This window comes from Myotis davidii, unplaced genomic scaffold, assembly GCF_000327345.1.
Source record: "Myotis davidii unplaced genomic scaffold, ASM32734v1 scaffold110, whole genome shotgun sequence".
Lineage (NCBI taxonomy): Eukaryota > Metazoa > Chordata > Mammalia > Chiroptera > Vespertilionidae > Myotis > Myotis davidii.
The window spans coordinates 2,092,478-2,115,047 of NW_006283436.1; the positions used below are offsets into that span (position 1 = coordinate 2,092,478).

General features: G+C 37.1%; 1 protein-coding gene across 7 annotated transcripts in view; it reads left to right on the plus strand.

Moving 5' to 3' along the window:
- EPC2 (enhancer of polycomb homolog 2) overlaps positions 1-22,570 on the plus strand; it is a 120,099-nt gene that overhangs the window by 44,318 nt on the left and 53,211 nt on the right. For all 7 annotated transcript variants that reach the window (XM_006753593.2, XM_006753594.2, XM_006753595.2 and 4 more), the window contains exon 2: positions 1,464-1,623. In XM_006753593.2, the coding sequence (XP_006753656.1) occupies positions 1,464-1,623 (160 nt within the window). The remainder of the gene's footprint in view (positions 1-1,463; positions 1,624-22,570) is intronic.

Consider the following 22,570-nt stretch of genomic DNA (forward strand, 5'->3'; position numbering starts at 1 on the left):
TAAAATTCTCGTAAATCCATCAGGTCCAGATCTTTTGTTTGCTGGGAGCTTTTTAATTACTTCATTTTCATTAGTTGTTATTGGCCTATTCAGGGTTTCTGATTCTTCCTGATTCAGTTTTAGAAGATTTATATGTTTCTAGGAATTTCTTCATTTTTCCCAGGTTGTCCAGTTTGTTAGCATATAGTTGTTCATAGTATTTGCTTACAATCCTTTGTATTTCTTTGGTGTCTGTTGTTACTTCACCTCTTTCATTTCTAGTTTTATTTATTTGGGTCCTCTCTCTCTTTGTTTCTCAATGAGTCTGGCTAAGTGTTCATCAGTCTTGTTTATCTTTTCTTGTTTATCACCTCTTGGATTCATTTATGTTTTGTACCAGTATTTTAGTCTCTGTGTCATTTATTTCTGCTCTGATCTTTATTATTTCCTTCCATCTGGGCTTTTCTTGCTGCTCTTTTTCCAATTTGTTTTGTTTTAGGGGATTTTAAAAAAACGTTTAATCTGAATATGAAGGGGAATTCTTGGGGGGTAAGATAATCTAATTTTCCTTCCACAAGATATAGCTGGTTAGATGGGAATGGTCCACTGTGGGTCAAGGGAGAAAGTATGCATTAAGTGGGAGGTGATTGAAAGTATTAGAATCTGGTATATTTTATAAGAAGTTTTTGTTTAACTTTGTCTGTTGAGCATCATTTTATCTTTCTTTGAATTATCCATAATTTTGTATTGTTGAAGTTTTTGCAATATAAATGCAGAAGACACTTAAAATCTGCAATAAAAATTATTTTCTTGCCATTTGCATATTTATTTGTAACTTGGTATTGGTGACAAACACCTCAATCACGTTAGCAAACAGGGGATCAATTTTCTTGTAATTAAGATGTTAAATTCTAGCTTGTGAAGAATATGTATATATTTAATCTTTAAAAATTCTACTTATTAAAATTGTAATCATCTAAGGCAGTGGTTCTCAACCTTCCTAATGCCACGACCCTTTAATACAGTTCCTCATGTTGTGGTGACCCCAACCATAAAATTATTTTCGTTGCTACTTCATAACTGTAATTTTGCTACTGTTATGAATCGTAATGTAAATACCTGATATGCAAGATGTATTTTCATTGTTACAAATTGAACATAATTAAATCATAATCACAAAAACAATATGTAATGATGTATGTGTTTTCTGATGGTCTTAGGCGACCCCTGTGAAAGGGTCGTTCGACCCCCACAGAGGTCACGACCCACAGGTTGAGAACTGCTGATCTAAGATGACATCTAAGTATGAACCACAAGTATTAAAAGAGAGCAACAGCAATGTTTTCCTAATTTTGCGGCAAAGGAACTGTTTATAATTGATTCTTAAAGCACCTTGCTATTATTAAACCAAGTACAACAAATATAATTATGCATTAAAGTAGCATTATTAAAACAACTTATGTTGCCTACTTTACATTTTCCAGGAACATCACTTACAGCGAGCTATTTCAGCACAGCAAGTGTTTAGAGAGAAAAAAGAGAGCATGGTCATTCCAGTTCCTGAGGCAGAGAGCAACGTCAACTATTACAATCGCTTGTACAAAGGAGAGTTTAAACAACCCAAACAGTTCATTCATATTCAGCGTAAGTTTTTTAATTCATTATTTTCTGTTTGTAATTTAAAATCCTTTCTCTCTTTTGCCCAAAGAGATTTACATTTTTCAATTTGTATATACTGATTAATAGAAATGTAAAACATTAAGTAATAAAATCTCTCTGTGCTTATATCTGAACTTGGAGATCATTTTGAGTGTTAGTTGCATTTGGAGCATTTGATATTAATGTAGTATAGGATTTTGTATAGCACTAGTTTTTATAAAATTCTAATTCTGCCTCCTTTATACACTCGTTTCTTTCCATTGTCACTAATGATCACCATCTCTTGTCTCTTTTATTTTTTTAAATTTTTTAATTATTTTTTTAAATTGTTTTATTGCTTAAAGTATTACAAAGGGTATTACATATGTCTCCTTTTTTCCCCTGCCCTTGACAATCCCCTGGCCTCCCCTACCCCCCCAATGTCTTATGTCCATTAGTTATGCTTATATCTCTTGCCTCTTTTAATAAGCTCCTAATTATTATATTACTACCCCCATCTCCTTACCCTTTTCTAATTTATTCACAAAGTCCGTCAGCACCAGAGTGTGTTCCCGAAGTGTCAGTCTAAAGCCTACTGTTCTTTATTGTCTACTAGAGGCCCAGTGCATGAAACTTGTGCACTGGTAGGGTCCCTAGCAGCTGCTGGCTACCAGCCAGGTACTTCCTCCCTCCCCTGGCCGCCTGCCACTGCTGCTAGCCAGAGCCTCCCTCCCTTCCACCAGCCGCTTGCCAGCGCCGTGGCCTCCCTCCCTTCCCCCGGTTGGCCCCCTGGTCGAACTCCCAGAAGAACTCCAGTCAAGGGGACAATTTGCATACTACGCTTTTATTATATAGGATAGTAGGAGTTTTCAACCAACTCCTCACAGACATGCTACTGTCTTGTCTAATAGTGCACACACACGCATCCACCGTCAGGTAGTTTGTTAGAATAGAGATTCCAGCATTTTGTTTAGGCCTACCTATCTAATAATCTCTGGTATGCAACTGTTATAAAGAATGTTTTAGCAGTTCCTCAAGTAATTCTGAAACATCTTCAGATTCATAGTCACAGGACTATAAGATCTGTTTTTTAAGTAGATTCCACGATGAATATTTTTTCATTTGTCATCTTTGAAATGAGATTGCATTTTTAAATTGTTATTGACCTGGATTGAAGTTTGGTTTAACTAAAGAGAATTTACATTTGTTTCTGCCAGGCATCTGAAACACTTGCCAATCTGAGAGCATTTTAAATTCTTGGCTTGTTTGTTTTCTTTGTTTTTGTACCACGCTGGTAGCTTTAGTTCAGACTATAGACCTGCTTGGAGTTTAGTTCTCAGGGGGAGATTTTCCCCCTCCTTCTACCTAAGGGCAAGTAGAGAAATGCAAAATTCTTTCCTTTTCCTTTCTGCATGACCAGTTTATTTTCTTACCGTACACTGACGTTGTTGCCCTTTCTTAGAGCATGCAGCTTTATGTAGGAGTATACTATGAAGTCTCCTAATAGACTCCAGCTTAAAGTGTTTTTTTTTCTTCCTTACTGTATATAAAGTCATTGTGCATTTGTAATTGATGTTTTTTGACAGAATTTAATAATAGCCGGATTCTCCATTTTTAATACAAGCTACTTTGTGATTTATTCCCTGATAGCTCTGTTAACCTCATTTTCTGTTGTTTTTTCCCTTACTCTCTGCAACATAGGCACTAACTAAAAATCATACACATTTGCCTTGCTTTACATGTCACAATTACTTGCATGTGCTATTCAAGTCTTCTTTCTCTTCTTGTAGCTCATTTAAGGCCTAACTCACTTAGAAAGTTTACTACTTTTCTCATTCTACCTGTCTTCTTTGCTTATCTCAGTATTTTGTACATACCTCTTTTAGAGGATTCACCATACATCATTGCAGTTATATGCAGCCATTCTTTCTCTCCTTTTAAACTGTGAGTTCCTAGAGGACAGAAGACTTTGTTTTCTTTTGTTTTTGTATCTTTAGAATAAAGTGCATGGCTTATAGATGCTCAATAAGCGGCATGTTTGTTGACTGATTCGGTTGTTTTTAAATGACTTATAAGTCTGTTAGGTGTCATAACCATTTTCCAGAGACTGAAGCACTCAAGAAAAACACACATACATTATTTGTGATATGTTTCCTCTGTGTTCTTTCATTTTGAGTTCCTTTAGCTTATTGAGTTTGCCTTATCTTTGCATCAGGAAGGAGATAGCTGTTCACAATAGGAATTTTAAGAATTTGTCAAGCCAAAGTATCCATTTTTTATTTTATTTTAATAGTATAGCCAGACAATAGGACTATTTGTAAAATCTATTCTAGGAAACCAAAAAGGAAGAAATTGAGTGTAACCATCCAGGTCAGGCCCATTGGATACAGTAAACATTAATTTTTTATTGGTGTTTATTTGTTTTTCATTTTATTCTATTGTAAGAAATTTGAATAAAAATAACAAAATTATTTTAACCTTTTAGTCTATCAGCATATATATTCTATATACTATGCAATTTCATACTATACATACAATTTTTTATTCGCTTCTCTACTTATTTTTTTTAAGTTTCTCAAGTTTTTATATTACGTAGTCTCTTGTTTTCATTTTCAGTGTATACTACTTTTTTATCAAATTGATTTTTCACAATTTGCTTACCTTTGTGATTATTATTGGCTTTAAGGTTATCTGTAGTAAAACTTAATCTTGTGTTATTTAGGTTTTATTTTTTACAGGAAAGCTTAAAAAGTTATTTTTTTATATAACTCCTTTTAAGCCCTTAAATACAAGAAACTTCAGGTAATACTGCTCTGGATTTTTCCTCTTCTTCTTTTATGATAGATTTGAAAGAATCCCCATTAGCCTGACTAGAAAAAGAAATTGCAAAACTGCCACAGTAAGGTGGCCTAGTGCAGGCCTATCATATTGCTTGCCTGGGGTTTGGCAGAAACCTCTTTATTGGCCCTTCTGCTCTAGCTTCATGCCTTCCGGTCCGTTGTCCACGCAACCACTGTTGTAATCATTACTGATTTAGAATTTTTCAAAGACTCTGTTGTGAATAGGATAAAATTTTAACATTGTTGTGCCTGTCCAACCACAGTTCCCTGTGTGTTCTTTCACTATGACACCAGCCTTACTGAAATGACCTTTTGGAGAGAATTTCCTTTTCTTGACTCTAAGCTCCGGAGGAACAGAAGCTTCAACTCATTTACCATATAGTTCTTATAGTCCCAACACCTCACCCCCCCAATTCCTGTCTTCATACTTTCAGCTATAATAATGAGCTCCTTGCAACTCTCTAACTTACATCTTATTTTCTAATGCTTCCATGGCTTCACATAGCCCTTTACTTCTCTCTTCCACTTGTTAAAACATAACTTTTCTCCAAATCTCGTCTTTAGGATTACCTTTAAGAGCCTTTTTCTGACCCCTTTAAGTCCTTGGCACTATTTACCTCAAGCTCTCCTGTTTACCTCAGTGTGGCATTGACTGCTTTCAGTTGTGATTGTTGCCCTCTGTTGCTCAATAAACATAATGCTCATTGAGAGCAGGGGAATTTTTTTCTTTTAATTTCACTGCCTAGTATAGTACCTAGCATGTGGTTAGGTATGTAATTATTTGCTGAGTAAATAAATGAGTGAATGGATGGTGTGGCTAAAAGCATACACATCAGGGCATTATTTTTGACATCCATCTTGTAGAACTCAAAATTGTATGCAGAATCAAATATAAGGATAAAATTATTGGTGTGTACCTTGGTTGCAGGCACATCCCCAGTAGGGGATGTGCAGGAGGCAGCTGATCGATGATTCTCGCTCATCAGTGTTTCCAACTCACTATCCCTCTCCCTTCCTCTCTGTAAAAAAAATCAATAAAATATATTTTTTGAAAAAGAAAGAAAGAGAGAAAATACTTCTTGGAAACAAACGAAAATGAATGCACAACTGCCCAAAATCTTGGGACACAGCAAAAGCAGATGAGAGGGAAGTTCGTAGCATTACAGGCCTACTACAAGAAACAAGAAAAATTGCTAATAAACTAATTCCAAAACTTAAAGATTTAGAAAGAACAAGAAAAGCCAAGAGTAATCAGAAGGAAGGAAAAATAAAGATTAGAGCAGAAATAAATGACAGACTAAAAAAAATATAAGATCATTGAAACCAAGAGCTGATTCTTTGAAAAGATTGAACCCTTAGCCAGACTCATTGAAAAACAGAGAGGGGACCCAAATAAATAAAATAAAAAATGAAAGAGGTGAAGTAACAAGGAACACCACAGAAATACAAAGCATTGTAAGCAAATACTGTGAACAACTATGTGCCAACAAGCTGAACAACCTGGATAAAATGAACAAATTCCTAGGGAAATACAACCTTCCAAAACTGAATTAGGAAGAATCCGAAAACCTGAATAGGCCAATAACAACTGATGAAATTGAAGCACTAATCAAGAAACTCCTAGAAAACAAAAAGCCCTGGCCCAGACAGCTTCACAGGGGAGTTTTACCAAATACTCAAAGTTAAGAACTAACACCTATCCTCAAACTATTCCAGAAAATTCAAGAGGAAGGAACACTTTCAAGCTCATTTCTTGAGGCCAACATTATCCTAATTCAAAAACTAGATAAAAACACTACAAAGAAAGAATTATAGGCCAGTATCTCTGGTGAAAATAAATGCTAAAATCCTGAACAAAATATTAGCGCATTGGATCCAGCAGTATATTAAAAAGATCGTATACCATGACCAAGTGGGATTTATTCTGGGATGCAAGGCTGTTAAAATATTTTCAAGTCAATAGATGTGATAAATTGAATGGAAAAAATCACATGATCATATCAGTAGATGGAGAAAAAAAGTATTTGATAAAATCCAACACCCATTTTTGATTTAAAAAACTCTCAACAAAGTGGGACTAGAGGGATTATACCTCAACATAATAAAGGCCGTGTATGACAAACCTATAGCCAACCTCATACTCACTGGGCAAAAACTAACCATTTCCCCAAAGAACAGGAATAAGACAGGAATATCTGCTTTCGCCACTCTTACTCTACATAGTACTGGAAGTCTTAGCCACAGCAATCAGACAAGAAGAAAAACTAAAAGGCATCCAAATTGGAAAGTAGGATGTAAAACCATCATTAATCACAGATGACATGATATTATGCATAGAAAACCATAAAGACTCCACCAAAAAAACTACTATATTTAATAATTGATTTTGGCAATGTAGCAGGATACAGAATTATCACCCAGAAGTCATTGGCCTTTTTATATACCAATAATGAAATCTCAGAGGGACTAAGAAAACGGTTCCATTTACCATTGCAACTAAAACGTTAAGATACTTAAAAATAAACTTAACCAATGAGTTAAAAGACCTTTACTCAGAAACCTATGGAGCGTTGAAAAAAGAGATGGGAGATATAAATAAGTGGGAGGTTATACCATGTTTTTGGATTGGTAGAATCAACATCATTAAAATGTCCATACTACCTAAAGCAATTTATAGATTCAATGTGATCCCTATTAAAATACCAATAGCATATTCCACAGATCTAGAACAAACACTCCAAAAAATTTTGTGGGACCAAAAAAGAGCAACAGCAATCTCAAGAAAGAAGAACAAAGTTGGAGGGTTCACAATACCAGATATCGAGCTGTATTACAAAGCCACTGTAATCGAAACAGCCTGGTACTGGCACAAGAACAGAAATAGATCAATGGAACAGAACAGAGAACCTGGAAATCAACCCAAGCCATTATGCTCTAATAATATAGAGTCTAATATTTCATAAAGGAAGCAAGAGCATACAGTGGAGTAAAAACAGTCTCTTCAATAAATGGTTTTGGGATAATTGGACAAGTACATGTAAAATGATGAAACTAGACCACCACCTTACACCATATACAAGAATAAGTTCAAAGTGGATAAGACTGAAATATAAGTGATGAAACCATAAAAATTCTTGAGAACGTTGGCAGCAAAAAAGCTGACATCTCAAGTAGCAAAATTTTCACTGATACAACATCTAGGACAAGAGAAAGGAAAAAAACAGATGGGACTACATTAAAATAAAAGGCGTCTGCACAGCAAAAGAAACCACCATCAAAATGAAAAGGGAACCCACTGTATGGGAAAACATAATTTACAATGATACATCTGATAAGGAGTTAATTTACAACATATATGTGAATAACCTGATATGTGCCACGCCAGCATGACCAAGGGTGATCTCGAGTGGCAGGGGTGAAAGGATTAAGGAAAGACAGACAAGAGAATAATAGCTGGGTCTCGGTGGAACGCTGCCTCCCTGATGAGGAGACAACGACAGCGCCCACAAGCCTTGTCTTTATTTTATAGCAGATGCCATGAGGCAAAGTAGGGACGTGATCAAGTTGTTTACAGCATTCTCGTGAGTTTCAACCTCACTTAACTACATGCACCCAAACTCTATCACAAGGCATGTGGGTCTACGTGTTTGGACCATAGGTTCAAGCTTACAACCATAGCCGTTGGCTATAATTGTGCTGGGAGGGCCCTACCTTCCAGCTGGGACTTGCACGTGGTAATGAGAGGACCCTGTCCTTTCATTAGTCTGAAGCTTAAACCTGGCCAAAACACCGTAACCACACCCCACACTGATATTAATGGGACATTGCAGCTCTGGTATTTATTTAGTTATTGACTGTTTTAACGTGTATCAAGTTATGTGATTCATGTAGATTTTTAGATCTGTTGGGGGTGGAAATCATACCTGATTTACATGATTACTTGAAAAATAAAATGAAATACTGTTAGAAACGTAGATGAGAAACATCAATTGGCTGCTGCATGCCCCCTACTGGGGATGGAGCCTGCTACCTAGGCATGTGCCCTGACCTCTTGGTGCATGGGTCAGTGCTCAACCACTGAGCTACAACAGCCGGGCCACACACCTTACTTTTAAAAAAAATCACTATTGCATTACTTAGGTCCTATCTAATATAATTAAGCTATATCCTCTCTCTAATAATGAAAATCTCTACCTGAAAGATTCAGAGAATTCACTTACCCATTCTCATAGTAAGTATGTGGTTCCCATAGTTGTAATCATTGCTACTAATTTTTGCTAGTAATGCTTGTTATTTATATCAAATGTTGATTCTTCAAAGGGGGAGAGAAATGTTAGTTGGCTGGTCAGCAAAAACACTAATAAGAGTGTTTATAGTATAAACCTGGAGCTTTTTTTAGTCAAGTAAAGCAACTTGAATCACTGTGTGATCTTATGGAAAGTAGCCTTGGACTTCTCTGCACTTCTTATATTTGTACATTGGGGAGAGGGAGAAAGGAAGGTCTCTGGCCAAGTCTTAATAACTGTAGGAAATGAAATCTCAGAGAATCAAAGTCAAGGTTCACACTCTTGACTTTCAACATTAATGATCTCGGTACAATATCCGAGAACTGCTTGGCTTGGAAGCTATCAGAACCTTGGAGAGCTCCAAATAAAAGAGGAGATAGTGCTTGGGTTGCTTCTGAACTTTGAGATACACTTGCTTGTCAGTAACTATTTTTTAAAGTTATGTGAAGCCTGAAAAAAAAGATTTACAAATTTTATTTATTTTTAAAATATTTTTATTGCTTTTTAGAGAGGAAGGGAGAGGGAGAAAGAGAAATATCCATGTGAGAGTAGAACATCGATTGAGCTGCAACCTGGGCGTGTGCCCCGACTGGGAATTGAACCAGCAACCTTTTGGTGCACAGGATGATGCCCAACCAGCTGAACGACAGCCACGGCAACTTACAAATTTTAAAAGTTCAGCCAGTTATCTTATATTAGACATAAGTAAAGTTTATAATATTTTAAGAGCAAGAGCTTGGGTTTAGATCAGAGGTTCTCAAAACATTGTCCAACATAACTTGGGAACTTGTTAGAAATGCAGATTCACAAGCCGTTTCCAGATCTACTGAGTCAGAAATGGGTGCTCAAGCTCAGTAATCTGTTAACAAGCCAAGCATGATTGTGGTGAATGCTAAAGTTCGAAAAACACTAGTTTAAAGGCTTTTATGATATTCTCGTGTTAGGAGAGATTTCTGAGCCTTTGTCAAGTCCCATGATTAAGAAATATATGGGATCTTAGGAAGATGGTTTATTCAAACTGCTTCCGAGTTCATGATTCTGCCTAGTCAGAGCCCATTTTTGTGTACACTAGGTTCCATGTACTGAGGTCTAGATGTGCAATATGTAAAACCATTTAACTCTGCTTTTTTTATTTTTATTTTTTAATCCTCACCAGAGGATATTTTTTCCATTGATCTTTAGAGAGAGTGAAAGGGAGGCGAGGAGAGAGAGAGAGAAGAAGGAAAAAAAAGAAACATTGATGTGAGAGAGACACAGGAACTGGTTGCCTTCCACACATGCCTGACTGGGGCTGGGCATGGAATCTGCAACCAAGGTACATGCCGTTGGCCAGGAATTGAACCCAGAACCCTTCGGTTCATGGACCAATGCTCTAACCACTGAACAACCAGCCAGGGCTAACTCACTAAAACTCTGCTTTTTTAAAATAAGTGGATTATACACTAGTAGTGTCCTATCACAGGTAATTTGTATGTCTCGCACTTAAGCATATGCCTTATGGTATTGATATCTATTCTAACTTAGAAGGGAGTCTGTCATACATATTATACCTGAGGTATCGTCAGTGTGTGTTGTTAGTGGGTTCATAAAATTAATAAACATAATTTGTTGTATAAGAAAGGAAGTGAAGAGTTGGAAGGTGAGATAGACCAGCAAGAACACTAGTTCTTTTAATGATACTGTTGAAAGTCATCACAACTCATGACATTGACATTTCAGCCATGCAGGAAGACCCTGGTGGTCCTGTGTTTCTATGTGCTTCATATTTCATGTTACTTGGCCAGAGCCATAACACTGGCCCACACACTACTCTGAAATTTCAAGAAAATAACTGATTCAGTTAAATAACAATCCCAAGGTAAATGTCTTAATGGGTGACGACCCACTTAAACTCAGAGTCTGCTCTTCTGTCCAAAGCCACTGAAACCTGATATCCCCCTTCACGCATCCCTGAGTTCCCAATATGCCTGCCATCTTACAGGTGGCCATAGGTCCACATGAATGGAACTCCTGCTAAAACGTCTTCAACCAATCAATACCTGCCAACAACGTCAGTCAGGAGGCATCTGTTTAAGCCCCTGAATTGGTCAGCATAGGTTATGCACTCATTTCTAGATTTAAACAATATTCGGTTACTATTCTCACCTTATTCTTAAGAGGAAGGGAAGAGCATGCAAATAGAATCTCCTGCACGAAATTAGGGGTGCCTGAAAACATTTTATTAACCAGAATTTGGCTGCATAACTGGGTCTAGCTCACCCTCACCCTTCATAACTGAATCAGAACTATATGGTCTTACCTGGCCAAGGGATGATTAGAACTGTCACCAAAGCTGCCATTCTCAGAACAAAGAGCACATTGTGAATTTCTGATGGCAATGCAGTGATGTTTGTGGTTGATCCTTTAGTGCAAAGGACGGGGTGGGGGGGGGGGGGCAAGGGGGGGGGGATAATTTTTTAAACCAAGACAAGGGGAATCTGAAGTGCTGGAAGAGGCAAGGTCTGTTTATCTGGAAGCCTGTCTGTGCCTATGTAGAAGCAACAGTACTCTGTAATCCCATGGAAGGTTTGAAGTGGTTTGGCCACTTTTGGGCATTAAATGGCTAAATGAGATCCTGAAGAGGAGGCAAAGGAAGCAAGAGTTAAACGTAACAAGAACATGCAAGTGGCAGAGAACCTGGACAAGGGGCCATTTGTCAGGTCTCTGGTTGACACCCCAAAGGACATACTTACAATTCAGTTGTTGAAACATAAAAGGAAAGAAACTTTTTCAGGAGAAAAAACTACCCTGTAGTCTTTCAAAACAGTGTTCTCTCACAGCCTTCCTTGGCTATTTTAAACCCATGCCATATGAATACAGACCTACCCTGTCCAGTGAACTCTTAGAATGCTATCGTTAATAGTTTCAAAGAAGAGCCTTTACTTCCCCGCCTATGGGGCTCAGTGGTTAGCATCCACTTATGTATGAATCAGGAGGTCACAGTTCAATTCTTGGTTGGGGCACATGCCTGGGTTGCAGGCTTGATCACTAGTAGGAGGAGTGCAGGAGGCAGCTGATCAATGATTCTCTCTCATCATTGATGTTTCTATGTTTCTCTGAAATCAATAAAAACATATTTAAATCAATAAAAATACATATTTTTTAAAAAGTGACCCCGCCCAGGCCAGCTCAGAAGGAAGGAGAGGGAACGGTGAAACATCAATGAGAGAGAAACACTGATCAGCCGCCTCCTGCACACCCCACACTGGGGACGTGACCGCAACCAAGGTACATGCCCTTGACCAGAATCGAACCTAGGACCTTTCAGTCCGCAGGCCGACGCTCCATCCACTGAGCCAAATCAGTCAGGGCTTTAACGTTTGTTTTTAACAAATCCTTGAGTATCTGATGCAATAGGTTCACAATAGCTTGTTTTATAAGTATTTTAGTCAACTGATAATTATTTTATCTTTGCATTATTTTGTATTACCTTGGATTATTAATGTAATTTATAAGCTTGAACCTTTAAATCCAAAGTCAAAAACAATATTTTGATTTACCTATATTTTTGTTCCTTTTAATGTTGAAAGCATTTTTTATTGCTGTTGTTATGATTAGAACATCTGTGTGGCATAGTGGGAAAAGTATTGAGCTCTGAGTCAAGCCCTCAAACCTGTGCTCAACTCACTAAGGTCCTTAATCAGTCATAGTTTTCTGATCTGTAAGATAAGGTTTTTCTAGTTCTGCAGTGTGTAATTTTGTATACGTCTAAATTAACTGATATGTTTGATTTTGACGTTAGCTTGCTTTTTTGTTGCTGTTAATCCTCACTTGAATATATTTTTTCCATTGATTTTTAGAGAGAGTGGAAGGGAATAATGGGAAGGGAGAGAGGGAAAAAGAGAAACATTGATTTGAGTGAGAGAGATACATTGATTGGTTGCCTCTGGCACATGATCTGCCCAGGACTGGGGATCGAACCTGCAATCCTGGTGAGTGCCCTTGACTGGGAATCAAACAAGATCCTGCCACTGCGCCCCCCCCCGCTCTAACCATTGAACAATATGGGCCAGAGCTGTTTTTGTGTATGTGTTTTTAAAAAACAATGACCCTAGTAGTGGTATACCAGAAAGACCGAAGTTCACAGGAAGGAGTAGGGTAGGGGGAGTTAAAAGAGGGAAAAAATTCAAAATGGATTCCAGTAATAAAAAACTAAAAAGATGAAAACTATCCAAGTTTTATTATATGACATTGAGATTTTTACTTTTTAAGTATTGCTTCAGTAACCATATTTAGTTATATAATTTTCCCCCACACCTGGTGTTTTTCCACCAACATGAGGAAAGGGAATAATGTGATTAATTGAACATCTGGGTTCTGGTTTGTGACTGACTACCCTTAGGAACTATGAATTTTTAAGATTTTTACCTCTGTTTACTGGAGAAGAGATAGCTACTATGTAATTTGAGTAAAGCTAATTGGAATCTGGATCTCCCAGCATAATTTTGTTTATTCTATTTTCCTCTTGACAAGTTGCACATAAATTACAATTTTTTTAAGACCCAGGAGCACTTGAACTGGGCATCCCCATGCATCCTTTCTGATGTTAGTGCCTAATATATTATAGACCAGTGGTTGTCAACCTTCCTAATGCCGTCACCCTTTAATAAAGTTCCTCATGTTGTGGTGACCACCAACCATAAAGTTATTTTCGTTGCTACTTCATAACTGTAATTTTGCTACTGTTACGAATCATAATGTAAATATCTGATATGCAGGATGTATTTTCATTGTTACAAATTGAACATAATTAAAGCATAGTAATTAATCACAAAAACAATATGTAATTATATATGTGTTTTCCGATGGTCTTAGGTGACCCCTGTGAAAGGGTCATTCGACCCCCAAAGGGGTCGCGACCCACAGGTTAAGAAACACTGTTATAGACCCTCAATAATATAGATTGAACGTAAGAGAAAAATCAGCTTGTAATTTAAAAACTCTGAAAGTATAGGAAATGTCTCCATTCTCACTGCATTTTGTGTCTATGGCCTCTTTATTTAATTCCTATTTAGAAGACAAACAACTTTAGGTAAAAAAAAAATTTCCTAATAAAAATGGAGTAATTTTTATAGTAAAAGACATTTAAAATCAGAACTTGCCATTCTCATATCTTATATCACTTTATCCACTTGTGAAACAGTTTTAAATCTGTTTTGCTTACAGTTTGTTGCTATTTTAAATCAGAGAAAATATGTATGTAGATGAATGAATTTTTATGTTATTTTTTTTTAATTTAAAAGTAAAGGTAATTGTTAGCGAGTGAGAAGTATCTGATAGATATTAACAAAAGTAAAAAAAAAATAAGTAATGTATCTGTCTGCCCCTTCATTGGAAGTATACAAGATAGATTTGAAAGCCTTTTTTTCTTGTTTTAAAACTTGATTATAATTTTAAACAACTAGTTTTTTTTTATATGAACTGTCTCTTAAGGTGTTATTTTTTTTGTTTTAATAGACTACTTTATTATCTGAACTAAGATGGGAGGGAGGAGTTTGGCCTCTCTGGGTGTTGGTCTTCCTTAGATGGAATTCCAACTTATTTTCTAAGACAAAGTTATCAGCTTTGTCACTTGGGCCACACTAGCCAGACCTTAAAGCAGTGCTCTTAGGAAGCTTTCCCTGCTCTGGAGGAGGAACTCCTTCAGAAATTTTTATTCTTAATCATATTTCTCTTAAAATTTTTTTATTGTTTTTGTTTAAAATTTCCTCAGCAGTCAGCTTTGCCACATGTGATTCAGGGGCATTGTGTAGTGGCACCTTGTACCATTGCTAGGTATTGTGTGCTATGGATGAGCACAATGCTGTTTCTCATTAGGGTCTTAGTGCAGACCATTTATTACTAGATACATTGTAGTCTACACAGATGACCCTTATCTTACCCATTGTTTAGAAAGATGCTCATTACTGTATCCTGGGTAGAAGGAAGAAATGCTAAGCCCCACTGCTGTAAACTGCTGTCCTGTGCCTCTGCAAGGTTTTGAAATTGCGGATATGTACATGGATGATGAGTATATAGAGCTTCTTTGACAAATCGTCATATTAATGATGTTTTCTGAACAGTTGTACTTAAATAGTCTAGAGTGCATTCTTGTTTCTTTAGTCAGACAGCTTTCTGGAGCCTGTTAGCAGTATACGCATTTGGTGTTTCCATTTCCTTCATTGTGAATTTTTTAGATTTCTTGGTATTTGAGGTGCACATTCCAAAGATGATAGTGAATGTTGGTAGTGTACTCTCTGGTCACTCCTTTTCTGGTGGCAGATTGGCCTTTCCTTTTCCTCTCTCTTTGTAGGAGCCATACTGTGTGGTACCTGGTAGGACAAAAACATCATGAGGCATTATTATTTCCAAATTTGTTTTAAAATATTTGTCCCTTTGGAAGGGAAATTGATTCTTTCTAATCAGTAGCACACACTGTCTAAATGTGGTACAAGTCCATTTCAAAATACTAAAATTCAGATGTATCCAATTAAGCTCTTTATCACAGGTAACCAAAAGAAGGGTGACATGTAGCCAAATTGCTCCTCTAGATCAGAGGAAAGAAAAAACCCTAAACTGGATATGGCTACATAATACAAAGAATGTAGGGCAAGCATGTCAAACTCGCAGCCCGAGGGCCACATGTGGCCCACAACGAATATTTTTGCAGCCCAGCCAATATAACGGTATGTAAGAAACATTTTAATAAACATTTTGTAACTTAATTTTTATAATATCCTGTTATACATAATTATTAATAACGAGCTACAATGTTCTCTAATGACTGATTACTATAATCGTGGTGCATTCATTTCCTTTACGCACCTTAACACGCAGGTGCACCATTTCCACTAACACTAGCAGCGAATATTTGAGCAGCTGATTGCCACATCATTAGTCTTGTACTGACTTGTTTGGTGTGCGCAACAGGAAATATTTTGCTTTCAGAAAACAAGAAAAATAGGTTTATCTGTGTTACGCTTAATTTGTGCAGTTCTTCAATGTCTGGTAAGTTAATGTTCAAGAAAGTATTAATTTATTTATTAAAATGTTCTATTATTTTATGTTAATGATTACTTATTTATTGCAGCCCTTTGTATTCAGCATGTCTCTATTGAAATAAACCTACGTTTCTATGAAAATTGAAGCTTTTGTTTTTTGGTGGCCCACACAAACTTAAACCTTGTTTATTTGGCCCGTGTTAGCCTTTGAGTTTGACATGCTTGATGCAGGGCAGTACTTTGTTGGAAGATGAACAATGTTCTAAGCCCATTGACCACATGGTATATGTGTTTCCAAGAAAAGTTACGAAGTTCTTTTCCAATCCAAGAGTGTTTCCAAGTAAAAGCCAGTACTGTTATATTTAAAATGAGGGACTACAAAGCCTCCAGGACAGGGACTCATGGTTTCATCTACTGTACTGAGCTCTCTACCCGATACATTAAGTAAGCCCTTGATAAATTGAATTAGTGTTAGGCCAGGCATTTTGTGATTCACTCTGTAAACTGTACATATAGTGAGTTAATTTTTAAAGTTAGCCCAGATTCTATCAAAGCATTTGCAAGTTCAAGTCTTATCAATTAAAAGCACATTTTCTAGTCCTGCTGGTGTTGCTCAGTGCTTAGTAGATTGACCTCCTATGCATCAGGAGGTCACCCCTTCAATTCCAGGTCAGGGCACATGCCCCGGTTTTGGTTTCAGCCTTGGTCTCCAGTGGGGGCATGCAGGAGGTAGCCAGTCAATCATTGTTTTTATCTCTTCTTCTCCATTCCTTTCTCTTTAAAAAATCAATATCATCCTCATAAAAATAACCATTAAAAAATTCACATTGGCTACAAATCAGTATTAAGAAATAAGCCAGAAAAATAGATGTTGCAGCTCTTAGTAGGTTTTAGCCTTGGAGAAACAAAAAGAAGTACTTTTTTGCATTATACCTTACAGTTTTCAGTTAGTCATAATTGGGACTACTTTAAAGTATTTAAACTAAAAACTTGATTTCTGTATACTCTGATCATTAAGAGCATTAATACTAAAAATACCTATAAAATTGTATTGTGCTTTACTTTCATTACAGAATAGTCTTGATCTACTACTAATGGAGTAGTGTTGAGTTATAGCAGCCTACCTTTAGTGAGCACTTTTCCTCTATACTGGGCCCTATGATGTACAAGTTATTTAATTTAACCCTGATAAGAATCTTATGAGATGGGTGCATTTATTCATCTTGTTTTATAGCCACAAATCTGTTTTCCACCTCTATCATTTTAAGAATCTATCTATTTATATAAAAACCCTGGATGTAACATCACGACCCGAGGCTTGACCAACCGGAAGAAAGTCAGTCCTGCAGGGGTTGTCTTGGCAATGGCTATGCCCTCCCCGAGCTGTTTCCCGGAGCTGTTTCCGGCTAGGCCTAGGGCGAGGTTTGAGTCAGGAAACGGCCCTCAGAGCGTGGAGGCATATCTTTATAAAGTGTGCCATGCCAGCATGGCCAAGGATGAACTTGAGTGGGGGCGGCTGAAAGGCTTAGAAAAGACAGACAAGAGAATGAAAGCTGGGTCTCGGTGGGACGCTGCTTCTCTGAGAGACAGCAGCCATGCCCACAGCCGTGTCTTTATTTTATAGCAGATGCCACGAGGCAAAGTAAGGGCGTGGTCGAGATGTTTATAACCTTCTTATGGGTTTCGATCCTACTCAGTTACATGCACCTGAACTCTATTGAGCCCACATCACTGTGACATTTGGGGCCACATGTTCAGACCATAGGTTCACGCTTACAACTATAGCTGTTGGCTATAATCGTGCTGGGAGGGCCCTGCCCTCCAAGCTGGGACTTGCACGTGGCAATGAGAGGAATGTGCCCTCTCATTAGTCCAAGGCTTGAACCTGTCCAAAACACTGTAGCAGCTCCCTTCAATTTCTAGACTCGATATAAAGAGCGAAGTTGCTAAAATCATTAAAAAGGTCCAACTTCTTATTATTGGTGAATGCACCATGGCATCCAGTCATGCTATAAATGCCATAGACAGATTACTAAGAGAAATTTGAATGTTGTATTTGGTGGGAAAGTTCTCTTTCTTGGAGGGAATTTTCAACAATGTCTCAGTATTGTACTGCATGCTATGCGATCAGCGAGTTTAAAGTACTGTAATGTTTGGGGATGTTTCAGAAAGTTGTCACTTAAACATGAGATCAGAGGATTCTGCTTATAGTGGATGGTTAGTAAAACTTGGAGATGGCAAACCTGATAGCAGTTTTCATTTAGGAACAGATATTATGGAAATCCCCTGTGAAATGATTTGTAATGGATCTATTATTGAAGCTACCTTTGGAAATACTGTATCTGTAGATAATATTAAAAATATATCTAAACGTGCAATTCTTTGTCCAAAAAATGAGCAGCACGTTCAAAAAGTAAATTAAGAAATTTTGGATATACTCAGTGGAGATCTTCACACATATTTGAGTAATGATTTCATTGATTCAACAGAAGATGCTGAAAAGGAAAATTTTGCCATCAAATTTCTTAATAGTATTACTCCTTCGGGAATGCCATGTCATAAATTAAAGTTGAAAGTGGGTGCAATTGAGAAATCTTAATAGTAAATGGGGTCTTTGTAATGGTACCAGATTTATTACCAAAAACTTACGACCTAACATCATCGAAGCTGAAGTATTAACAGGATCTGCAGAGGGAGAGGTTGTTTTGATTCCAAGAATTGATTTGTCCCCATCGGACACTGGCCTCCCATTTGAATTATTCAACGACAGTTTCTGGTGATGCCAGCATTTGCGATGACTATTAATAAATCACAAAGACAAACTCTAGACAGAGTAGGAATATTCCTACCTGAACCCGTTTTCGCACATGGTCAGTTATTTGTTGCTTTCTCTCGAGTTCGAAGAGCTTGTGACGTTAAAGTTCTAAATACTTCATCACAAGGGAAATTAGTCAAGCACTCTGAAAGTGTTTTCACTCTTAATGTGGTATACAGGGAGATATTAGAATAAGTTTAATCACTTTATCAGTCATTGTTTGCATCACTGTTGTTTTTATATCATGTTTTTATTTTCATATCATATTTTTTTTGTTTTTTGTTTTAATATATTTTATTGATTTTTTACAGAGAGGAAGGGAGAGAGCTAGAGAGTTAGAAACATCGATGAGAGAGAAAGATTGATCACATGCCTCCTGCACACTCTCCATCTTTAGAAAACGTATGAATACAAGTTAATAGAGCTCAGAATTGTTATATCCTTTTATTACTGTTTATTAATAAATTTATATATTATTTTCGTATACATTTTGCTAATTTCCTTTCATCTCTCACACTTCTATTATAGAGAAAGGGCAAATAGCAATATTAAAACATTTCCACTAATTATTTCCCTTTTAATGTGCATGAATTTCGTGCACCGGGCTACTAGTGCGTATATATATAAAATCCCTATTATGCAAATAGACCAAACGACAGAACAACCGGTCACTGTGACGTGCGCTGACCACCAGGGAGCGCACATGGAACATGGCAGGCGTTGGCAGCAGCGGGATAGTGGAGCAGATGAGCGGGGGTGCCAGACGAAGGCAGGGCACGCTGGTTGCTGTCATCAGGGCAAGCCTCTGGTGGTCACTAAAAATTCTTCGCTCCTGTGTGCTGCGGTCCCGCCCGGTGCTCGCACCCGCTACCAGCGGCGGCTGCTAGCCCCAATCACCCCTCAGGGCTTCTCCACCTCCACCTGCTCCTGAGGGAAAATTGGGGCAGTAGCTGCCAATTGCACACACTGACGGCGCTGGCCCACTAACACCCACTCCTGGCACCGGCCCCAATTGCTCCGCACCATCAGGAGGTGGGAGCTGGGCTGTCACAGACAGAGGATCAGGGGCCGCAGCCAGAGGAGCCAGGCAGGGGCGTGGAGGATGGGCCGAGACCTGCCCCTGTGCCCACCACAGCCTCGAGGCTCACAGTTCCTTTCAAGGTGCACAAATCTGTGCACTGGGCCCCTAGTGTTATATAAATAGGATTTTAAAAAAGGATTGAGAGCTTTTGATATTGGGTTTTCTTTACTCAGCATAATTTCCTTGAGATTTATCCAAGTTATTGCATATATCATTAGTTTGATACTATGTATTGCTTAATATAATTCCACAAAATGAATGTACCGGTTCGTTTAATCCTTCACTCATTGAAGGACATTTGGGTTGGTTCCAATTTTTGGCTATTATGAGTAAAGTTGCTATGAACATTCATGTGCATGTTTTTGTGTCAACATAATTTTTTATTTCATAGAAATAATTTTGTGTAAATATATCAATTTATTCTGTTGATGGACAGTTAGTGTTTATCTAATTTTTAGCTCTTGAAAATAATGCAGCAATGAATGACTTTGTCCACATTTATGAAATATAGAATTCTATGGAATATAGACTTAAAAGTGGAATTGCTGGGTCTTACAGAATGTACATGCTTAATTTGACTACATATTGCAGAATTGCTTTCCAAACTCATTCTATCAATATATATTTTTACCAGTAGTGTATGGAAGTTCTTATTTTTTCATATTTTTGACTTGTTATGGTCAAACTTTATAATTTTTCCTAATCTGATGGATATGTAATGGTATTTGCTGATTTAAATTTGCTTTTCCTCAATTACAAGGAGGATTATACGTTTTTATGTCAATGACCTCTTCTTATTTCTGGGTTCATTTTTCTCTGTTATTTTCTTGCTGATTTTTTTAAAGAGGTTGTTTATATATTTTTAAAAACATTTATTATGGAAAATTTTCCAACATGTTCAAAAGTAGAAATAATAGTATAATAAATTTTCATGTACTCATCACTCAACATTGGCAATATTGTTCTTCTACATCTTTACCCCCACTCCTTGATTTTATAACCATTCCAACATCATTTCATCTGGGAAGTTTTAAACCTAATCACAGTACCGTTCTCACGCCACCACTTTAAAGAAAACAGCATTTAAAAAATATCACAAAATAGTTAGTGTGCACATTTTTGATTGTCTTAAGTGATCACCCTTTCTCTTTTCTTATTTAAAAAATGACAGCTGATCATTTTGAATTGGGATCCAGAAAACTTCCATAATTTACAATTGGTTAATCAGTTTCTAAAGATTCTTTTAATTGGGAATTGAACTTTTATCTTGCCTTTTCTATGAACTATATCTCAGGATTTCTACATATTTGAAGAGGTGGGTGTTTCTCTTAATAGCATTATTCCAGCTGAAGTAAAACAGAAAGCAATGATAAAGTGTCACTATTTTTCAACCCCTAATGAATTAATGGATCAGGTCAGTGATCATTAATGGTTGCCAATATCACAAAAGGAGAGGCAACCAAAAATTATATGCTTCCTGGTGAAGGATGGTTTCTTAGTACTCTCTAAAGGTGATTTTGAAGATGTTTGTTTTGTTTTAGAATCCTTATGAATCATGGACTTACACATTTTTATTATGTTTCAATTACTGCATTATTATCCTCATTGATACTCATATATACGACTGTCGTTGGTCAGTAGGAAAAAATGTTATTCAGGTTAACTTCTGAGTCTTTTTGACATTACCAGACCAAAAAGCAAGAAAACTAACAGTTATTGGCTCACCTAGTACAGGGGTGGGTAAAAATAGGTTTATAGGTGTAATAAAAAGAAAACAATACTTAATAATACAAGAGTAAACTGTTTCATATACTCACAACTGTAAACCCACTTTTGCCAAACCCTGTATTTCCTGGCTCAGATCTGAAAGTATCTATTTCTCCATAGAGCTTTTGTTCCTATCAATGACAAATCACATTTGGAGACTACATTCAGGGCATTGGGTTGGCCATTGTCTCTAAGACTTTTTAGTGGACCTCACTAGAAAATAGGTACTTTTTAAGATAAAATATATCATGAGTTTATATAATATTTCTTACTCTAACACATGACAACAGTTTTATTCTTATGCATTTACAACTTTCTTCCACATCTGTTAGTTCTCAAGGACATCTACCTAATTCCCTGTTTTATCTCACTTTATACCACAGTAGTCTCAGAATTATAATGCCAACACTTACACCAACAATATAATTACTGAAAGCAATTTGAAGGATTTTTGGTTGTTTGGTTGGTTTTTGCTTTTAATCCTTAGAGTATTTCCCACCAGAAATATTACTTTATTGTATTTTAAAGGTGCTTGCAATAGAACTCAAATGACAATTGGGTTTTTTTGTTCTATTTAATTTTTATTCTTAGGGATTTTGTCCAAGATTTTACTGTTTCATAATTATGTAAAATATTTATATGGTTCTAAAACTACCTATAAAACAAGGCATGGTCAAAGAAGTCTAGTTGCTGTTCCTTGTTTGTTTGTGTGTCTCCCCTGCCCCACCCCCCGTTCTGTTTCTTCCCTCCTCCTATAGTTAACCATTTCTTAAAATTTTATGGTTTGGGTTATTGTTTTATTTGAAGATTGATAAGTATGCCAATGAAAGGAAAATAGAGGCTAGAAACACACTCATCCACACACATATGTGTAAATTTTATATATGACCAAAGAGGCACTACAAATCAGTGGGGAAATGATTGATATATTTGATAAATAGTTCTGGGACAGTGTGGTTATCCATATGGAAAAACATAAAACATATATAAATACTAGGGGCCCGGTGCACGAAATTCGTGCACTGGGTGGGGGGAGGGGGAGTGTCCCTCAGCCCAGCCTGCCCCCTCTCACATACTGGGAGCCCTCAGGCATAGACCCCCATCACCCTCCGATCGCCTGATCGGCCCCTTGCCCAGGCCTGACG